Raw genomic sequence first — 22,897 nt, forward strand, 5'->3', positions numbered from 1 at the left:
TGTAAGTACCAAAAAAAAAGTTAGTAATACTGGTAGGTGCCAACAAGAAAACAACAAAGAAGCTCAGTTTATTGGAAATAGCTTTTAGATACTGGTAGTAGAGTGAAAGTTAGCTCTGTTAAAACGATACAGTATTTAGATTTAATGTGTGGCTTGTCTTTTGTTTTGTACTTTCTGTCTCTCCTCCTCCTCCTCCTCCTCTTCCCCTCCCTGAAAAGTTGCAGGCCTCCTAATTATGCTGCAACTGCTTCAAGTTTATTCCACCTTTGTAGGAATCTGGCAGCCATTTAAAAATTGAAAATAAATAGTGAAACCTAAATTCATTGTTTAAATAACCTGTTATGTTCCTTACTTGTGTACAGAATGTGGAGTTTAAAAATATGGGCTAGGGTTTTACAAGACGCCTTAGGGAGTTAAGTGCCCAGCTCTAATGAATTCCAATAAAATTTGGGCGCTAACTCCTTGAGAAATATCAGCCTGGCTCCTAATTTGACACTGTCCCTTTAAATTAATTGGCTCAAAATCCAGGTTTTACTTTACTTGACCTTCCCTAACAAGAAAAGTATAACAATATGTAGGATTTTAATCACAATTATTAAAAATAAGTAATAGCCTCCCACTAATAACATTAACTCACAGTTGAAAGTGAGGGAAATAATTATGAAGTGTATGTTTTTATGTGAACAAAAGTTATAAACATTCATGTTTTTTTCCCCTAAGGATTATATATTTTAAAAGTAACTGGAAACTATTCTTTTAATGCAAATTGTTACTCAGCACTGGTTAATCTTTATCTCAAAAATTTTAGGAGCATATTTCACCTTTTTAAATGCCCACAGCACCTGTTAAAGGGGCAGTTATGCCCATGGGAAGAGAATATATTCCTTTAAATTATAATTTAGTATTTATAAATCACTTAATGGCTTTAACATCTTTATTTTCCAAAATGCTAACAAGGGTTTTTGCTGGTTCATGTGAGAAACAGAATCTTGCTGGCCTTGCAGTTGTAGTCAAATAACTGCACACCTCAACTGTAATGAGGCATGAAATCAAAAGCCAAGCATCTCCTGCACCTCAGAATAAGAATGATCTCACAATTCTGAGCCCCAGAACGTGGGAAGCATCATACCATGTCAGACTACCGGTCCATCTAGGCCAGTGTCCTATCTAGCAGTGGAAACAAGGAAAGTTTCTTCAGAACTGCTATCAGTGATTTGGTTTATGTGCTGAAGCATCAGGATTTATATCCTTACATATTTTTATCCCATTAATATAATTGGGATGTTCTTATCTGTTTACATACCTAATCCTTTTTTGTAAGTGTGTTATCACAAAATGGCATTGTTGACATCAAGAGGATAATGTAGTAATGCCAAGGCCTGTCAACAGTACAGTTGAAGTCCTACCTGCAGCTATGTTCACACACAGTGATTTTGTTTGAAGACCTGCTGGCAGAGTGGATAGGACCTGCACAGTTCTGAGTTGTGTGCTGTTTTGTCGCATAAATGTATCGGTTAGAACCTTCATTAGCCAATCCGATTGTTATAAATAGTAGTAACCTTTTAATGTTGCAATAACCTTGATGTCATCTACGCTGTACTTCATATTTAGCATATAAAGCGGTAGTTTCCTCTGGAATATAATTGAACCATTAAGATGCTTTCTTTTTTCCCTTTTCTCAGGCCTTCTCAGTATTTTTTGTTTGTGTAGCATTCACATCAAATATAATATGTCTGCTCTTCATACCAATACAATGGCTATTTTTTGCTGCCAGCACGTATGTATGGGTACAGTATGTCTGGCACACAGGTAAGTCAACATTCTTTTAGTTACAACTTATTAGTTAAATATAGATCTTATCATTGCATAGCAAAATTCAGAAATATAGTTTCTGTGATTTTATTAAAACTTGTTTTTTCAGCTAGACTTGTGCCTTCCGTTTGTTTCACAGATCTGTTTTGTGTGCTTTTTTTATGGGAATGAATGAATTTAGTTTCAAAATAACCTTAACCCAATATTTCTTTCTATGCACTCTTTTTGTAAACAGTAAGACACCTTAGCTAGTGGCATGAAAAGTGTACCTAGGGGAGTCCCCAGAACAGCAAAAACTAGCTATGAATGCCTGACCTTGCTGCATAACTGTTTTAAATCAGGAAATTTGGAGCACTAATACAAAATGAACTGGAGTTTTGTGAGACAATACTAGCGCTGTTCTTTCTATTTGGATTAGAGTTGTTTAACTGAGAGATTAATGATGAAGCAAATGGTTCTCCCCCCCCCCTTTCACTGGTTTAAAAAAAAATGCTTACCAGAACATGCTGTGTGCCTCTTTATTTAAAAGATTACTTTAGCTAGCATCATAGATATTTACAGGTTAAAGCACTTCTCACAATAACTATTTTTATTGCAAGGACAGTGTTACTGGCTCCAAACATTTAAAAAAGAGTCAGACTGCAAAAAATCATGATTGGTTTAAAAATCCTAAGAATATTTTAAAAATACATTTTGGGGGAGGGAGGGGTTATTTGGCTTCTAATCCTTTAGGATGCACTCAGGTTATGTTTTCAAAATTTTCTCTACAACCATGAGGGCTAGAAACTTTTTTTTTTTTTAGTGAAAGTGGAGATTCTCACCTAATCACATACCTCAAAAAGTTGGGGCTTTAAGAAAAACACCAAATAGAACAAGATGACATAACTTTCCTTGGACAGTAGAAAAACAGAACTGGCCACTTGTAAATGTTATCTCCCTCACTTTGTATGACTCCTAATTGCACTAATGAAAGAGTGTGAGAATCGTGCAGAAAAAAGTCAGCATGGGCTCCCAAATGCTCAGCTAGTCTAAAATGTGTGTCAAGGAGACTGTTGCCTGCATTTGGGGAAGGAGTTTGGTCTGTTGGGTAACAAGTGTTCCGCTTACCCACTCAGCTTCTCAGCTACAAATCTGCTCTCATGTATTATTTTAGCCATATTCCTATCAGGTACTAAGAGGTACCTAAATGGGTATTACTAGTTCAGTCTAATTTAATAACCTTTCCTTGATACAAAGATCATAAACTGTAACATGACCCCAGAGTTCTGCAGTTTCTCTTACTTGGGCTCTCCCATATTGTAGGGGTTTGGGAAAAGGTATCTCCTCAGATATGTCTCTTTCTGTTTTATTTTTCTGAGATACCTAGCATTTGAGTCTAGATGATAAAGCAGAGCTTTAGAGCTAAACTCTTAATTAAAACATCTTTAGGGTTTTTTTGTTTTGCAAGAGCTAGTCTTTATTTAATTCCATATTTACATCTGACTTGACTAACTTTCTTTTATTTGAGTCTTCTAAAAGAATAACTTAAAAGTACTTGCTGTCTTTAGTGTATTGCTGATGCTTGTATTTGTCTTTTCTCCATAGAGCGGGGTGTGTGTTTGCCAACAGTATCGCTTTGGATACTTTTTGTTTATATCGAAGCAGCAATTAGATTTAAAGATCTTAAAAACTTTCATGTAGACCTTTGTCGTCCTTTTGCTGCACACTGGTAAGTATTCCGTCCCTTCTCTTATTTGTATTGAATTTTTATATAACAGCACAGTATTAATAAAACCAGTTAAATGTTACAGCAAAAATTACCATTGAGAGGAAAAAACTGTCAATGACATTAAAGACACAAAAATGAAATATAGATGACATACAAAGGGCAATAAAAATAGAGAATAAGAAGATGCAAGAAATAAACAGAGGAATGGATTCACTCTAGGACTTAGACACCTAACTGCCACTTCAGGCACCTGAATCTGAGAATCAGGTCCCACTGGGATTCACAAAGCCCCTGCTCAGCTGCCACTGAACTTTGTAGGCACCTAAACTTGCTCAGCCCCTATTTTTTTTTTCAATAAAATTTCCCTAGGCCACTATGTTTCTGCCTCTCAGTATGTGCACTGCAGCCCCCTACTCCAAGCATCAGGATGCCTAAGCCTCAGTGCAGTGCATGAACCAAGGAAAGGTAGGCATTTGGCTGTCTAACTTGTCTATGGGGCCCAATCCAGTAGGTGTGCTCAGGTGAGAAAAGAAAGGGAAAGGAGAGAGCACCAGAAGATCCTTCTCTTATTGGTAAACTTGATGCCATTATACAAATTCATGGTAAAAAAATTTATCACCGTTAGCTGTCATTTGAATATTCTAGACATAAAGTGAGATCAAACTTTATCCAGGTTCAACTAACATATTTGCAGACCGTTTGCTTGTGAGATGGAGAGAATTACAATATTACAAAAAGATTTATACCCTTTCTTGAAACTTTTTTATAAACGTACAATATTCTTATTTAGAGAGAGAGCATATTGGAAAAAATTGTACACAAATTTTAGCTTGATGTGGGCAAAAGTTTATTGGTGGTACTTGGTTAATTACATTTTTCTCCATTGTGAATATCCTGAAGTATCTTTTTGCACAAATAAGGTCTTCAACCTCTTCCAGGAACAAGGAGGTAAATTTAAATTAAGCCAAATTAAGGCCCCTTTAATTCGGAATGAGTTTCCACACATGGATTTAATGCAGCTTAATCTGCTTTAAATTCACACCTTTAGTTAATTTGGATTAATTTTCCTGAGTGTCCCCATGTAGACAACCCCTAACTTGGCGGGAGGGATAGCTTAGTGGTTTGAGCATTGCCCTGCTAAACCCAGGGTTGTGAGTTCAGTCCTTGCGGGGGCCACTTAAGGATCTGGGGCAAAATCAGTACTTGGTCCTGCTAGTGAAGGCATGGGGCTGGACTTGATGACCTTTCGGGATCCCTTCCAGTTCTATGAGATAGTTGTATCTCCATATATTATATTGTCCACACTATGCAATAAATTCTGGGGGTGCTGGAGTGGGAAGGCCATGGTCCTATCAGTTTTTATCAGCCATAAGGGCGAGCAACAGAGGGTAGGGGGCAGAGAGGAGCAAGCAGTGGGCAGGGCCTGGGGGGAAGGGGCAGGGAGCAGGACCTTGGGAGAAAAGGGCAGCATAGGAGGCTGGGGCCTCAGGAAGAAGGGGCAGCACGGGGGCGAGGGCCATGATTCAGGTGCTGGTGGGCCCTCCCCTCCGCACAAACACTTTTAGGGAGCTTCCAAGGCTGCCGGGTTACAGAAGCTCTTGAGAGGTTTTTTTGCCTTGTGAAATGGAGTAAAACATTCCAGTTTGTCATTAGAGTTTTAGAATTGTAGCTATAGGTAGCTTTACACAGTATCACAAAAGAAACATTAGCAAAGATAACATCAGATACTTATGCAAATAATCATTGCATTCCGGCAGTATGTTTGCAACTCAAATTTATTTACATAGTGTGTCATTACTAAGCAGAAAATAAAAATTTGTATAATGGTTAATAGTCACCTGCTGCAACTGAATTTGTTTGTGATCTAGGACACCTGAAGCATGTAAAAAGCTGAGTTCCTAGTGAATGTATGTTTAATTCTAGAAAGTCATATGGCACTGATCATTGCTGGTAGCTGTATTTCAGGGTCTGTTAAGTACTTATAGTGAGATAAAAAAATTGATGGGAAGCCTAAAACAAATATTAGAAATCCAATAAATATAAAAACTTTGTATGAATCTAGTTTATCAGCCTTGATCAGCAGAGTTATACTTTTTGGAAGCAGAGCTATAGATATGGGCTTCTGCACATTCTTCAAGACCTCTTTGGCAGAATATTACCCTAAATCAATTTAATATGGTTTTATTGGCTAGCAGATTCCTTTTTTTGCTAGTGGATGAGACTTTTTTCCATACTCAAATTAAAATAAACAGCTTTGGCATATACTCACACCAATGGACAATTTCCCACTAGTTAAATGTCCTTGTTAGCACAGTTAATGGCATGATCTGCTAGCATTCTGTATTTCTCAAATTCCTGTTAGCTAATAACAATATTTAGGTCTTACATGCTTTGCTCCAAGGATATGTAAGTAGTAGTAACTCCAGTTTACCAATATGTGCACTGAAGCATGAAATAATGTGCCAAAGCCCATATATAAAATAAGTGGAGAGCTAGGTTTAGAAATCTGAAGTTCCTGGCTCATAGCCCCAGGCTCAGTCCTCTAGACCATGTTGTGTCTCTTATCTCCTTAAGTGGTGTATGTTGCCCTGTCTGACAGTTGTCTAAAAGCTGTCTTTGCCTACCAAAATAAACAAGTCATTACATCTTTAATGTTGAATATCAGTATGACAAAAGACCTTTTACCACTGTAGATCATATCTTTTGTAACAGGTGCAATCCAGATATATTTATAGCGTGCTGTACATCTTATTAATTCGGTAATATGGTCTTCTTTCCAGTATTGGCTATCCTGTTGTGACTTTGGGCTTTGGCTTCAAAAGTTATGTCAGCTACAAAATGCGATTAAGAAAACAAAAAGAAGTGCAGAAAGAGAATGAATTTTACATGCAGCTTCTCCAGCAAGCTCTACCCCCGGAGCAACAGATGCTACAAAGGCAAGAGAGAGAGGCAGAGGAAGGTAGGTTATACTGACTACATAGTATTTTGCTGCCACCATCAATAATTAAAAGAAATACTGTGTGTTGTCAGTTGTTGGCTGCGTGTGTGTGCGCTCTGTATGTTGCACTGGCTCGGCCAGATAGCACGTACAGGCTTTGATCTAACTTCCCAAGAAGACCACAGACTCAGTTTAGTGGCGAAGGCACTTCGCCAGCTTTATTGCCAACAAAGCACAGTATTAGTCCCCTATATGTGCTACTTGTACTTAATACATGCATGCCTGTGACGATGGATCAGCTCAGTGAGTGGTGGGACTTCCCGTGCTCCCGGCCAGAAACAGACACTCGTCCTGCTTACTCCTCCTTTATATACTGATACAAACAAGTTATGCATTACCCTTCTGACATGGTTAGTTACCAGCCTATACCTTATACCTGCTGGTTTGATCAAAACATCTCCATCCATTACCCTGTCTTCCTGACCTTATCTAGGAGGGGTCAGTGTGTCCCTTTACCAACTTTGGGCAGTGTGTTTATACCATAACTTCGTATCGAGGTGTTCTGGTAGAACCCTTCTGGAATCTGCTTATGTGAATACATAGTGCCTAGTACCTGTTATAGGTGTCTGTGTTTTTGAAACACCAGCATGTTCTTGCCAAGTTTATATACTGGACAGTGAACCTGCAAGCAGGCATTTGTTTTGTAACAGGGCCTGACTTTTGCCCATAGGCTGACTCTGCTTTGTATCAGCAGGGCCTGATTTTAGTTTGGGTGTTAGGCCCCTCATGTCTCAGGCTCTCTTTCTATTATATTGTGCATGCTACAGCAGACCTTCGCTGATCCACATAGTTTCTATAATTCACACCAAAAATCCCAGACTCTTCCCATTCAGATTTAATAACAATATGCTGTAATGTGTGTTACTCAGATTTCATTATTTTTACCAAAAAGACTATAAAGAAGTACTGGTACAATATGAAGAGCTATTAATTACAATTGAAAAAATGGTGAAATAAAGTACATGTTGTAATAATTATCCTTGCTCTTTTAATTTAATTGCTAATTCCCCAAAGAGAGATTTTTTTTTAAACAGGCCTCTCTGATATTAATTAGAATTAGCAAAGTCTTTCTGTGTTTATTTAAAACACTTGCATCTTGCCTTGTAGAGAAAAAAGGGGTCTCAATTTTAGAAATAGTTAAATAATATTTCTCATATACCTTGTCTTTTCTGTTCTGGCAAATGTAGAAATTTAGAAGTTGGCCTTTCCTCTCAGATTAGCTTGCTTAGAATAATCTTACAATGGCAACAGTTAGTTAGTTTTTTTATTATGTTTTTAAACATAAATGTTCATGACAAAACACCAGGTGAAATGTACCAAATTCACAGTCCATTTTGGTCAATTTCATGGTCATAAAATTTATAATTTTTTTTAATCCTGTGATTTCAGCTATCTAAATCTGAAAATTCATGGTGTTGTAATTGTAAGGGTCTTGACCCAAAAAGAAGTTGTGGAGGGGTCGGAAGGTTATTGTAGGGGGGTTTGCAGTACTTCTACCCTTACTTCAGCACTGCTGCTGGTGGCAGCTCTGCCTTCAGAGCTGGGTGCCTGGCCAACAGCCCCCACTCTCCAGCCACCCAGCTCTGAAGGCAGCGCAGAAGTAAGTGTGGCAATACTGTGACCCCTCCCACCCCAATATATCATTGCAACCCCTCTACAATTCCCTTTTGGGTCAGGACCCCCAGTTTTAAGAAATATGTGTCCCCCTGTAAATCTGTATAGTATAGGATAAAAGCACACAAAAGGCCAGATTTCATGGTCCATGATATGTTTTTCATGGCCATAAATTTCGTAGGGCCCTAACCTTTACCAAAAACAATGTGAAACTAATTTTACAAAATGGAAAAAACAATTTTATAACCATTTTTTTTAAGAAAGCTTTCACATGAAGTTTCACCTTTTTATTTTGTGTTTTGTATATTGGTCTAGAAGCTTTATGTACAAAAGGTGTATTACATTAGTGAGTATCCATTGCCTGACTCTGCTGATGATATTGAGTATGAAGTAGAACAGAGTTTCTAACCACCAAGAATAACTATCATGCTGAAATACACTTCCTGGGCTGTCTAACTGCCATAATAAAATGGAGATCAATTAGACCAGTATACTTACTGGGAATGTTAGACTTGGATATGATCATGAACGTTCATCTTAAAGTGCTGGAGATCTGTAAACATTTCATATTCTTAAAATATGTTGGTAAAATCCCCCTTTTCCTAGATAAAGATTAAAATCTTGTCCTCTTTTTAAAAACAAGTCTATTAACTTTCAGACTCCTGTCTGACTTTTTTTTTTTACCTGGCATCATCACGAGTACAGTAACAAGTAAAATTGGAGGGAAATCTTTGTGCTTTTGACAGCACTTTGTGTGTAGTCAGTTTCGCAGTTTACCTTGTTGATTGTGTAGGTCTTTCACACAGTAACAAAGGACAGAAATGCTTTAAAATTATAAAAATTTTGTAAAACCACACAAAGTTGCAGGGGTTGGAGGGGACTTAAAGGTAGAGGAATTAAAAGTACTGTAGTTTTATATCCCACAGGTCTTTTAAAATTGATTAAGTTTCAAGTTAACTATCTCTCTAAATATAGCCTCTTAACTTTCATCAATTTATTAGGAACTTTTATAATCTGCTCAGTTAGTAGTATTTATTCTTTACCCTTTAGAGTAAGTATCTACAACTGAACTTGTTCTTATAGAATTGTATCTGTACCCAAAAATTAGTGAGTTTGTTAAAATTAGTCTTTTAATATCTAAGTGTATTTGATATGTTTTTTCCTAAATATAACCTTGATGTGGTTGTCACTAAAACGGTTTGCCATTTACTTAATGATTTATTTAAAAAAATAGATACCCAGTTTCTTAAAGCCACAGAACAGACTTATTTAATAATCTCGGTCTCTTGCTATTACAGCAGCCAAAGGATTATCTGATATGGATTCCTCAGTACTTTTGCAACACAATGGAGGCATTCCAGCCAATAAAAAATTATCCACAACGTTGCCGGAGCTAGAATATAGAGAAAAGGGGAAAGAAAAGGACAAGGATGCCAAGAAACACAACCTTGGAATAAATAACAATATTTTACAACCAGTAGACTCTAAAATACAAGAAATTGAATATATGGAAAACCATATCAATAGTAAAAGATTAAATAATGATCTTGTTGGAAGTACAGAAAATCTCTTAAAAGAGGACTCATGCACTGCCTCATCCAAAAATTATAAAAATGCCAGTGGAGTTGTGAACTCCTCACCTCGCAGTCACAGTGCAACTAATGGGAGCATCCCTTCCTCATCTACTAAAAATGAGAAAAAACAGAAATGCAGTAGCAAGAGCCCAAGCACACACAAGGACTTAATGGAAAACTGTATTCCTAATAACCAGCTAAGCAAACCAGATGCACTGGTAAGGTAAGTTTGATATGTTCATTGCGTAACAAACTCTTTCTCTCATCATGCTTGTTTTCCAGTAGATTAGGAATAATTTTTTTAGAAAACCATTAACAAACCAATTTATGGCTTTCTTAGAAAGGCAGCATGGCCTAGTGATTAGAAAAAAATTGACTGGGAGGTGGGTATCTTGTTTCTGTTGCTAACTCTGCTGTTGATTTCCTGTGTGAGCATAAGCAAATCACTTTACCGTGCCATGCCTCAGTTTATCCATCTGTAAAATGGGTATCCTTACCTACCTCACAGGGTTGTTGTGAGGCATAATAAAGTGTTTTAACAAGCCTTTGATTAAAGGCACTATAGAAGTACAAAGTAACATTACAAATTTATTGAACACTTTAATCAAGTTCTGCCTCATATGTCTTTTACTTCTCCATGTAGAAAGGGTGCCATGGTACTTGAAAGTCTAATATTGGAAATGCTTGCTTTTTAAAAAAAAAAATAAAAAAAAATCTTCAGTTCACAGGTATGAATGCAAGTCATGAGCTGCTACATTATCAAAGGAATATATTCACACTCCACCTGCAAGTCTGTTTTACCTTGCTGGTCTGGATACAGTACACAGATATTTAATTTCACTGTGTTATGGACTATAATGATTTGAAAAGTTACATGTCTTATGGTTGCTAATCTGAGAGTTAAATAAAGATGGAAAGCTATTGGATACTTACAGTGCTGTCAGTTGGGGTAGAAATGGGAAGTTTCCAACTTCTCATAGAAAATGAACGTGAACCTCTCAAATTCCTGCCCCAAAGGGGAAAAATAGCTTTTCAGCAGTTAACATTGTGCAGTCTGGTGGTGATATTTTCTAGTGGAGTACCTGTGTGTACCTTTCAGGAATGTGCATGGTAAATGGCATAATGCTGTCTTTGATCACAGATTATATTTTACTACACAGTGTTACAAGTTAATAACAGAACTGAAGTTGTGTTTTGCCCGTGTGTATGTTTGTTTCCTATTTCCACCCACCTGACTGACAGTCTGGGGAAATAACTAAGTCTAACCATACTACAAGGGTTCTCAGACTTTCATAGCATGAAGTATATTTGAATACAGTAATTGTCTCATGGATAGTCTGTTCATTTGTGTTTCTTACCTCCTATCTGCAGTGGATTATCATCTCTCTGGCAGTTGTCAACATGAAAAAGTAATATTAGGAGAGCATTTGATGTATTTTTAGTTTTTAGTGCTATTTAACAGCTGGAACAAGGAAAGACAGCAAGTGCCTTCCAAACCACTGGTAATCCATGGAGCGCAGTTCAGGAACCGCTGTTGTAAAATATAATGGAAAAAGTGAATGTTTAAAAAAAGTGAACTGCTACAGTTGGGTCCCACTGCTGCACACACTGCCAATTTGATATCAGCTATAGCTGAGTCATGTTGCTGCTATATTTGCAGACATATCCATTACTTCTGTTGCACTGTTTATCAGAACACTTCTAGGGAAAAACAAATGCAAGAGGTCCATGTTTGCTGTTGATCTGTAAAAAGTGATACCCTACTATTGAACAACAAAGGCTTTCTTCCCCTTAAAAAATAAACAAAAATAAAAAGACCAAAACCTAATGTAAAGATAACACCTGCTGCAAACTTTCCATATTATGTGTAAGCACTGAGGCCTAGGATAACGGTCAGTCGTAATTAAGCCAAAACAAGCAGAGAGCAGCAAATTTGGTATCCTGTAGTAGGCAAAAGAGTAGTAAGTGATTCCTCTTCAAACACTGAATGCTTTGTGGTAAAGGATTAGTACCAGAAGACCCTCTCTGTGTAGCTTCTGTAGGAAATCCATCTAAATATCTTATTGTTGCCTTGTTAGCAAATAGAAAATCAGAGTTCCTTGTGCGAGCTCTGTGTGCCACTGCAGATCCATTTGAAGGAAAGAAAACAGCAGGTAATTGGGATGGAACAGAGACAGGGACCTGTTAGAATAAGTCTGTAGCACCTTTATGCCTTCTCCTTTGCCTCTCCACCCGCCCCCTTCCCCCAACTCACTATTAGCATCTCCTTTTTCTTTTCTGTACTGTTGCATGCTCACCGGCCTAACTTCAGCAAGTCCTTGTTGGGTAATTTAATTGGCAAGTCAGGCTCACATTTTCCCTGCAGGAACCTTTAGGTAATTGGAATTTTGACTCTAATTTGTCTCTGAAGATTCACTGTATGTGGATACAATTATTTCTATGAAAATACCCTTTTCACTTCTGATAATGATTATATTCACTAATTGGCATACCTTCTGCCGATTCCTATTGCTTCTTCTCATGTCTTTACTTGAAATATTCAGATCAATTCTAACTTATAGTATCTGCAGAATAATTGTATGAGCTAGCTAGCTTCTAGCTTGCTTAACCTTACCTGGAAACCAAATTCAGCCCTGTGTTAATGGAATGCAGATGGCAATGTCATCAGTAGACGTTGTGCCTATATAGTCCAGGCAAAATAAGATAACTTTTCCTCTCACTGAGGAAAAGAGGAGAGCTGGTCAGTGAATTAGAGCTGAGTGAAGAATTTTTTTTCCCCTTCCTGAAACAAAAACACTGGAAAAAAAATTTGCTAGGGTCAAATGAAACATTTCAAATATTGATTTGAACTGTTTTGAAACATTTCACTTTGACGCTTCTGAAATTGTTGTTTTCTTGGAGAGAGAGAGAGAGAGAGTGGCCAAAATTCAACCCAAATTTGCAAATAATTTCAGTGCCACAAAATTGCCTTGGGAGGGAGGAGATTTGCTATTTGCTGAAAAAAATGTTGCCTGACTCTAGTCACATTTCACCAATGAACTGATCATAGGGATAAAGAAAAGAGGTGCCAATTTTCCACATTATAGTATGGCCTGCCAGCCTATGTATGAAAATATTTTATTCTGTATGTGTCCATGAGGGACCAGATTTAAGAGAGATTTTAGTGTGCTTAAATATATATTGAGACTCTATATACAGGGCCACTGATGTTAGTTTGCGTCAAGTTGTCATTGTGATTACATTAGATTTTAAAATACTAATTTCCTGTCTGCTGTTGCTTGATATTATTTATTACCAATGTAAATAACTGGAACAATGCATCAGTTGTTGCTTCTATTTAGACGATCAGTGTGCAGCTCCTAGTTTAAAGACACACATTACATTGGGTCTCTGACTAAATACATACAAAAAAAAAATCTTTGTTTTAAAAAAAATTTCAATGTGGAGGGAGAGAGTTTAATTTAAATTAAAGTCAAGCTGTTTATTTTCACTTGTCAATGCCCTTGTTGCTATATTGTAAAGTATTTATTCATTGTTTTCTCCTCTTTAAGTGGCATTAATTACTGAACTTCTAACTTGGGTGGTTAAATTCTGACTCTACTCTAAAAAGCAACTATAAAAAAAAACAGTGTGCGGATCCATGTTTGTCTCAGTGACTGCTCTGTTCTGTTTTCAGACAAAAAGATGCTTTTCATAACTTTCAAACTCACCCTGGGATCTCCAAGCCAAGTTGTGTTCTTTTTTTGATTCACAAATATGGCCCTGAACTAACTGACCAGTATTAGATATAGTTAAAGTTCCCCCTATCGTAGCTATTGAATCAAAATTATTGGTGGTTATTCAGATACAATAAATGAATCCCTAAAAATGTCATTTGTAGATTTACTTTTCAGAGTAAAACTACTACCACATGCTCTATAATATTTTCTCTAAGTTGATATTACATAATATGCTACAATATTTAAAAGGGCAGTATCAAGTAATTTTTTTAATAGCTCAGTTTTTTAATGCATATTGTTACCCCTCTGTGAAGGCAGGACATTTTTTTTTTATTCTGTGGTGTCTTAATAAAAAGATATGAGGAAAGCAGTTAATAAATTTGGAAGATTTTATCTAGTTAAAATAATGTTTAAGTAGATCATATGTTGACATGGAACTGAAAGTGTCACATTAAGAGAAGTGAAATTCTCCTTGTTTAAGTGAAGACAGTTTGCCCTAAGTTCTCTGAAAACTGACAAAAAATAACTAATGGATTTGTTAATGCTTCAGTTCTTGTTCCCAATGAAACAACTTGATTTCAAATAATTCACTTTAGTACATAAGCGAGCCAAAGCTCAAATACAATACTGAAATGTAGAACCTAATGTCTATTTTCCAGAAATGGTGGTTGTATTTTGTTCTTATAAGGAACGTTTTCAGTTTTAATTTGTGTGTGTGAAACTTATTGTATGAGACTACAGTCATGGTGGGCTTCACTGTGTTAACTATTTCAGTACTTGTACTTTTCTGGATAAGGAGTTAGAGTTGTTCCCTTTTCTTAAAAATGTGGCATTGAGTGTTGCAATTAACATTTTCTTTGGTTAATGAAAGGGAGTGATTGTGGTTCAGCTGGCTACAGCAGAGGGATTCTGGGGGTTTAATCCTGGCAGTGGCAATTGTCAGCTCTGCAACACAGATCTCTCTCTGCCTCCATCAGTAAAATGGAGATATTCCCAACCTCTCATGCATGTTGAGACCTGTGTTCTGTTTGTAAAAGCACTTGAGATTTTTGTATTTCTGTAGCAGCTTTCATCCAGACTGTTCATTTTACATCGTTATATTCATCAGGCCAATGGAGAGACTGAATCGGTACCTCTTTATACATCATGGACTCAGACCATTTCCAAACGACTACCAGAGCAAGCTAGTTTAGCATCCTGTATCATCTCACTATCCATTCTAGGGGACAGGCAGGTTTTCTTTCCATTTTTTGGATTTCGACTGTGTTACAAGTACAAATCATGATCATAGCTAAAGCTTTTGTTCTTCTGTAGTGCAAAAAGTACCAGAAAAGCTGGGTATTCCCACAGCAAGATGCCTCTTTGTAATGATCACAACTTGCTGCTGGCTATTTGCATGCCAAAAGAGAGCATCTAGACAAAAGTGTTGACATCCACTGAAGTGCCGTCTCCGGCTTATGAAGTATTGAACGCAGAGAAGCAGCTTACTCTTGCATTAGTTATCCTTGTGGATATCTTTGAATTCTTCAAGTAATTGGGCTACATTTGTACATAGGGGAATATTTGTGGAGCAGGGCATGAGCTACACCCTGCTCTTCTTCCTCCCTGCTCTCACAAGACTTGGGGTTACCCTCAAAGCAAAACTTGAAGGTTTTACGGTAAATATATTTTCCTGTATTTTAGCTCTACTTATTTTCTATTTTTTATAGCACAGTAATGTCCCCAGAGCTCCTGAGTCTGTTTTTTCCAATCCGCTGCCTGTCTGAAGTAGCTTTAACATAACCCAGAAGGCTTTCATCCCATCAGTTACAGTAGGGGACATCCTCAAAGCCTACTGAGGTAGAATAGGACTAAGGCAGGCAAGAAAAATAAACAGGCTCAGGAGCTCTGGGAACATGCATCGGAAATCAGGGAATGGAAGGAGGTAATTCAATCTGGAATAAGGTGAAGAGTTTATAGCTGGGAGTAGAGTCGGGGTCCGAATGTTAGGTAGCCATATTTGTGGAGCCAGGTGCTGGCTGACACACAAGCTGTTTATAGCTGTGTCATCCTTTCAACTCCCCTATGTTCAAATGTTGTAGCCAGAGGGATGGTCTGGATCCTGTGATTGGCCTAAAACTGTGTTTATCCACCTAACATTCCCTTCCTGCCTTTCCACTTTTACAAGTTACTGCAATAGGCACAGTTTCTCCCCCCAAAATGGGATTTGACCCACGTGGTCCTGTAGTCTTTTTATATTTGGGAGTGGACTGTTCTAACATGTAAATAAAATAGGTCAAAAACCATCTAACAATGCCATAGGTCCGCAGTTCTCAAACTTCATTGCACTGTGACCCCCTTCTGACAACAAAATTTACTACACGACTACAGTAGGGGGGGTCGAAGACTGAGCTCCACTGCCCCGGGTGAGGGCCACAGCTGAAGTCCAGGGGCTTCTGCCCTGGGCGGGAGTACGTAACTTTATCCCTGGGTGGTGGGACTCGGGCTTTGGCTTCAGACCTGGGAGGTTGGGCTTCAGACTTCCTGGGGCCCAGGGCCAAGACCAGCCTTGGCAACTCCATTAAAATGGGGTCCGGACCCACAATCTGAGAGCCCCTGCCATAGGTAAAGGAAGAGGGCTATTGTTGCCTCTTCCCCTCTCTCTCTTTTTTATGACCTCCTTTAGTCAAACTGGTATTGGAGTGGAGCTTTTACTCAGGGCCGCCTGGGAGGGGCAAGTGGGGCAACTTGCCCCAGGCCCCTCATGGGCCCCACGAGCCCTGGCCTGGCAGCAGTCTGGATCTTCAGCTGGCATTTCGGCGGCGGGGGGCCCTTCACTGCTGCCGAAGACCCGGAGTGACTGAAGGGCCCCCCGCCGCCGAAATGCCCCACAAGCCCTGGCCCGGCGACGGTCTGGGTCTTTGGCAGCATTTCCACATTTTGAGAAGACAAATATGGGAATGGGAGACATCTGTGTGAGTTCATACAGACGCAGAAAAGAGTAGGGGGGGGGAGTAGGTAGATGGGAAGGCATGAGGAAACTTCTTTCCACATCTTTTTATACTAAATAAGAAGTATAATGCTGAAGTGTGGTTATTCTTGCCTGACATTTTGAATACTTGATCGTTTGCACTTACTCCGGATTTGTCAGTCTCAGAGAGTTAGGCAGGGAATAAGCCATGATGAAGTTTACGGTTTTCTTTCTGATGTTTCGTGTGTGTGTGTGCGTGCGTGTGTGCGTGCGTGCACGCGCCACTTGGGAAAGGAAGACGAATCCTAGTAGACTGTTCCACATCAAGAGACCTGACAGATTCTTGATAGTAATTTCAACCTTTTGGCTAACATACAACACAGTTAAAAAATCTGTTTTTGTATTTGTTCATAAATATTACATTCAAATGTTTAATTAAAAAATCCATTTAACAGTCCAAAGATGGTTTGGTAGCAAATTTCACTTTTGAATTACATTTTATGCGTAATAGCTTAGCTTGGCTGACTAGCTGAGGTTTTTTTTATTAAAGATATTCCTAGGATCCTTTTATATAACTTCCTTGACACTCCTTCTGCCAAACCATTTCTTAGGGTCAGTGCAGCCCATGGACTATTCAGAAACAGCACAACCTTTTGAATTGCTGACCACTTAGAGCAATTCTGTTTAGAACAACAGGTAAGTCAGAGCTAAGGTTTCTATCTCAATTCTGTCCGGAACTTTTTGGTATATAGAAAATGCTCAAAGAAACCACTTATGACAGTGTATTACTTGTAGTGGTGGAACTTCATCTTAGTGTAATCGCATTGGGTGTTTTAAAGTGATAGCATTACTGCAGGGGATGTTTGACGACAGGTTAGGCCAGAAAAGGAACAGAATATAAAAAGCCTTGTAACACTAGCTAGAAGAGCATTTCGGAGTTTGTCATGGTCTTTATTTTTTACATAGTGTTAATTAGGGTAAGATGCCCAGGTGCTTGGAGATTTTGGTAATGTGTAAAGTGAGTAAATAAACTAAGCAAGGAGGGATTTTATGCACTAGATGGGTTTAAATATCCAGGAGCCTTTGTCTAAAACAGTGTTATATTTCAGATCATCCTCTTTTATTTGAAATAAGTATGGAAAGATATCCAATCTTGTTTTAGTATGTGGGATCAAGAAATTGTATCTTGCAGGATCAGGCCTCAGACAAGGAACCCAGAGTGGTAACCAATCTTCAATTAAGCCCTTATTTTAAAAGTTATGATGTTTCAAGATTATTTGCTGCTTGTACAGCAACAAAAGGAATTGTGCTCTATACCTCTCTTTTTTTCTTGTTGATTTCCTGGTTTACTGGGAAAACACAATAGGAAAAAAACGTGCAGGGGACCTAAGCAGAAACTAGTGCAGTAAGAAAAATAATGCTGTGTTATTGGGTCATTCATCATTGTAACAATAGTACAAAGTACTTTGGGGAATAGAGACAGAGCACAAGTCACACTTCTAAGAGCAAAAATACCTCTCTGTTATTGCCCTGGTTTACCTTGCTAATGTGTTTTATTTTGGGGATGGGGTAGCGGAGGGAGAATTTTTAAAATCTTGTATTCCCCTGAAAATGTTGTATTCCCCCTGTACATAAGGAAGAACTTTATATACTGGCTCTCCATGAGAAAATCTCTCAGCTAGAAATGTTTGTTTGACTAGACTTTATAAGATGGATGGGCCCACAGTTGATGCAGGGAAAACATGGCATATATTTGAGGGTGGGGGTGTCTGTTTGCTAAATATTCAACTGATAAGTTTTTAAAATGAAAGTTTTTTCTTTTGTACTGATGTTGGTTTTATTATTTCAGGTTTCTTAGTATGGTGTTTTTCTCACATTGTGACAAGATACTAACTTTCCATTGTAATGAGATTTTTAATTTGTACGTTTTAGATGCTATTGTAACTGCTATAGCAAGTTTTTATTTTCTCGATAAATTGTACTAATAGAGCTTTTTTAGTTTTTAAAACTAGAGCTGAGGTTACAAAAAAAATACAGTATAATGAAAGGGGATAGTTGAAATCTGTTTTTTAAAATGTTGCCCAGATTATTTTTTTAAATAGTTTGTCAATCAGTTTTTTTTAATAGATACAATCCCAGGGGAATGAATCTATCAGCCATTGACTTTAAAGAAGCTTGCGTTCCTTTTTGTACTGTTTTGTTCTAACCATTCCAGGTTCCTGCATTACTGATTTTTGTCTGCCATGTTTCAAGTCTGTGGCCATGACCTTTGGAAGCTTTGATCAGAATATGTCAATATTGATCATTCTGTCTCATGAATGACTACTCTCCATAGCTTTCTGGAATTCCTAATTTGTGCTTGGAGGTTTCCATTACGTGGCAATCCATTACATTAAAAACACATAATGAGGCAATTTTTCAGAAGCATTTTAAATCTCTTGGTTAGAGCAGGAACTGAGAGTTAAGGACTCTTAGATTCTATTCCTGACGAAACCATAGGCTCAATGAGCTATGTCTGGCAAATCATTGAACCCTTTGTGTTTCAACTTTCCAACTGTAAAATGGGTTTAATAATCTAATTGGCTTACATGGAATTTACATGACTTAGTTGTTTAAACTGTTTGAATCGCTAATGGTGGGCACTCAAGACAATAAAAATATTTTAATTTGACTCCATGACAGTGGGAGAGGTTAGTCATCTAATGTAATTATTTGGTCACTCTTCTGGTGAAAGATTTAACCTTATCTATTGACACATCACTAATGGTTTGTGTGTTCACATGAAAGATTTTGTGATCAAAAGTTCTTGGCTCCTTCAGATTCTCAGTAGCAGTAAGGTTTCTGAGTAGGCTGGGTTTTGTAATTGCTAAGAGAGGAAACAATTTTGCCAAGTAAGAAACTCAATTCTATAAATATAGTGAATCCAAGCACTACCTTCAGCTTTATTATTATTATTCTGCTGGGACATAGTTCATTGGACTATGTTTCACCTCAGTGGGCCTTACAGACCTTTCTTAGGCAATGGGGACTCCCAGAGTTGGGTCAAAATGTTGTTTCTCTGAAGCTTAAGCTCACCAGCTTGGTTGCTGATAAAGAATAACTTCTGTCAGATCTCAAGAGGAATTACCCCAAGACCTTTAAGCTCCTTCAGGATAAAAGCAACTGTATTTGAGACTTTGGAGCCCACTTGTAAAACTTAACTGCTAATTTCCTGGCTCCAAAAACGTTATGCTACAAACCTTCTACTCCTGAAACACAAAAGTGATGAGAGCTTTATGGGTAAGTCCTTGTGTCCAGTTTGAAGTAAGAGCTTGACTTAGGGCTGTGTATATGTGAAACTCTGGTTCATACTCCCAATTTAAAAAAAATACATTTCCACTAGAGTCCATGAATGTGGTTCCATCTGTGGAGGGACACTTCTACCTCCTTCAATAATAGAAAGGTTCCACTTAATAGCTTTAGATATTAAAGGTCATGGGGCTTGAAAAACTGACACACTCACCATCTCCTAAGCAGGAGGTCCTCAGATCTGTTTACATTCTCTCCCTCCCTTCTTTTTGGCCCACTTTGTATATGTTCTGTACTGGTCTTGCAGCCTACAGCTCAATTTGGACCCAGCCCTGCAAGCTCTCCAAAGATGGAACTTCCATTGGAGCCAGGGGGCTTTCCGTTTATAGACGGCTTTAGGAATTGGGCCTTGTGTCAATACTCTGTTGCTGTAAAACTAAAGTACTGTGACCTCTTGTTCATTCACGCTTAACCGGACCAGTCCTATCTACCTGAGAATCAAGGTTAAAGATGCACTCCTGGAGTTATTTGGAACAGTTGATGAATGAAATACTCCTCTCCCCCCCAAAAAAAAAGTGCATGTGAAAACCAAGAAATTCACAGCTAAGGAGACATTCCAGCTTTAAGGCGTAGTCTGAGCACCAAACAGTTTAAAAACTCCAAGTTCTAATCCCAGTTGTGACACTGATTCCATTTGTGTCACTGGATAAGTCAGTTAACCTTTCACAACAAAGCTATCTGTAAAAGGGGGTGTATTAATGCTTCATCTTACGAGGGCATTGTGAAGCTTAATGTTAGTGCTTTGAATAAAGTGCTGTATCATCAGTTCTTGGGGAGAGTTGGTGTACCCTATTCTAGCCCAAGAGTTGTTAAAGATGGGATTTCAGTATTTGCTATGAATTTCCTGATTTTTATACAGTTGTTGTTAAGGTGAACTCTTAATGTTCTGGTATAATGAACAAATTTGCATACACATGTATACAAGGTAAAGACAGTGAGATTCTTTCAGGGTTCATAATTACTGCTTTTAGAGGCTGTGTATTGCATACTAGTTCCTCTTAATAACTTCAAAGCAGTAAAAGAGGAAGGTAGCTGATCAGAATTTTTACAGAATTTTTTTTCTGCTCAAATTATTATCCAATCATTAAAGTGTTTTCCAAATGGGATTTACCAAATTTACCCAGTCATTAATTTGTCTGCATTATTCATTTCACATCTTCAGTTAAAAATTCTGAATATATTTAGATAATCTAGTTTAGTATAGGCATCAAAAGATCAGCTGAGAAAATAGGATGGAAGTCTTGAAATGTCTTTCACTTCTAATTTACTCTCTTCATTGGTTAAAACTAACTTGTTTGCATTTTCTACTTTAACAAATTATGGGAGAGTGACAGAAGGGACTTTGTAATGCGGTTTTATTAAGTAATCAGTGCAGCATGTTTTATTTTTGGATGTTTTCACATTCTAAGCAACTGTAGTAAACACAGTAGAACATAATACAACTCAGTCAAGGCATTCTCAGTGCATATGCATTGAGGAAACTAATAGGAATGGCTTAATGTCTCTAAAGTTATCATATTTGGAATGGCTATTTGGGGTCCTTATTCAGGATTTGTGTGCTTTATTTTCACTTTCGGATATTTACAAAAAGAATTGTCTACTTATTACAAACTCCTAAAAGAGGAAGACAGTACAGTCCATCTTGTTGTAACAAGTTAGGCAGAGGAGTTTCATTTATGAAAAAAATATTTCTGAAAATATTTGTGTGCAGATTAAAGCAGTCCCTGACCAAGTATTGTTTTCATGATTATTGCTTGCTTTGGAGAGCTCTAATGGAATTACTTTGGGTACTTATCAATGTAAAGCCTGTGAATTTGATTCATTATGTACACAATCTCTTCCCATACCTTACTCCATCAGCCACTGTTCAGGTTAAAATAAAACATCTGTCAAAACCAGTTAAGTGTTGATATGCTATAGGCTGTGAATTTCTGTTGTCTCCTGCTCGTCACATTGTTCATCTCTGATAGTTAAGTCCACAGCTCACCAAAGAGCTGATCATAGGACAGCACCGGAAGAGGGTGAAATACCAATGCCGCAGTTCAAGTCTACTAGCTAATATTATTAGACCTAATGAAAATGCACATATAACAAAACCATTTTGTAGTGTTTTGTCCAGTCTGACTTTAAATGTGCTTTAAATAACAATCCTGCACTGAATAAGCCATTAATTGGCCAATCTGTGTTTGGGGTTTTGTTTGTTTGTTAAACCAGTACAGGATGCTGAAATACTTTGTGGGTTTGTGATAGGTTGGTAGTAAGCAGGCAGGACAGATTGGGAGGGGGGAGGGTGCGCATGTGTTTATCTGGGTCGGAGGGGGGTTGTTTTTTGCTGTTAAACTATGATTGGCTTGATTTAGTCAACAAGTAAGTTCATCTTAGTACAATACCAAATGCAGCCAGGAGTATAGCTCAGTACATCTAAAAAAAGTGGGGGGTTGAGTCTCTTTGAATGATTATCTCTGAAATTAATACATGTGTATGGTAGAGCCCATGCTTTCTTGTAGCATGCGATTTGCTATTAATTTACCAGCAGACCGCTTGGGCTCAGTTTCAGCCTTTAACATTTTTTATAACTTTCCATGAATATATTTCAAGATTCTCCATTAGCCTTTTAACACCTTGAATCAATCTTGTCTTATGCCTCCCACCAGTAAATTTTGCATTGGCACTTAGGTCTGGCTTTTTTGAACACTTATGCCCCAAATGGTTCAAATGAAAACATGAAAACAAATGGCTATTATTACCTTTAGTCTATATAGTGGGGTCTGTTTGCTTCAGTTTTCATTTACCACTTATTGATTTTTCTATCTCTAAATACTTGAACGTCCATTAATTCTGCACACAACTTTTATTGAAACTACCTATAATACACTGTTCGTCCTTGTTTAAAGTTTTTTTTTAACTAGTAACTAGTCATGTGTCACTGAGCACATGGGAATTACATGTGTGTAACTAAAAATCATATTTGGCTCCATCTTAACTGGTATATAATGCTTACACTTGTAAGAGATGATCTTTTATTTATCTATGCAATATGTTATTGTCTTAAGCACAAAGGATTTTTTAAAAATCTGAATAAATATAAATCCATAATCTGATGCTTCATTCATATTAACCTAATGTGTGTGATTATTAGACAATTTTTAGTTTGTTTCAAATGCTTTAATTACA

The 22,897-nt window shown here is 37.7% G+C and overlaps 1 protein-coding gene across 1 annotated transcript in view; it reads left to right on the forward strand.

The window, feature by feature from the left end:
- The window catches only part of MACO1 (macoilin 1), a 49,721-nt gene that overhangs the window by 14,507 nt on the left and 12,317 nt on the right, over nucleotides 1-22,897 (forward strand). The window contains exons 3-6 of the mRNA XM_030538803.1: nucleotides 1,683-1,809; nucleotides 3,397-3,520; nucleotides 6,301-6,479; nucleotides 9,431-9,929. Coding sequence (XP_030394663.1) covers nucleotides 1,683-1,809; nucleotides 3,397-3,520; nucleotides 6,301-6,479; nucleotides 9,431-9,929 — 929 coding nt within the window. The remainder of the gene's footprint in view (nucleotides 1-1,682; nucleotides 1,810-3,396; nucleotides 3,521-6,300; nucleotides 6,480-9,430; nucleotides 9,930-22,897) is intronic.

Source organism: Gopherus evgoodei, chromosome 20, assembly GCF_007399415.2.
Source record: "Gopherus evgoodei ecotype Sinaloan lineage chromosome 20, rGopEvg1_v1.p, whole genome shotgun sequence".
Taxonomy (NCBI): domain Eukaryota; kingdom Metazoa; phylum Chordata; order Testudines; family Testudinidae; genus Gopherus; species Gopherus evgoodei.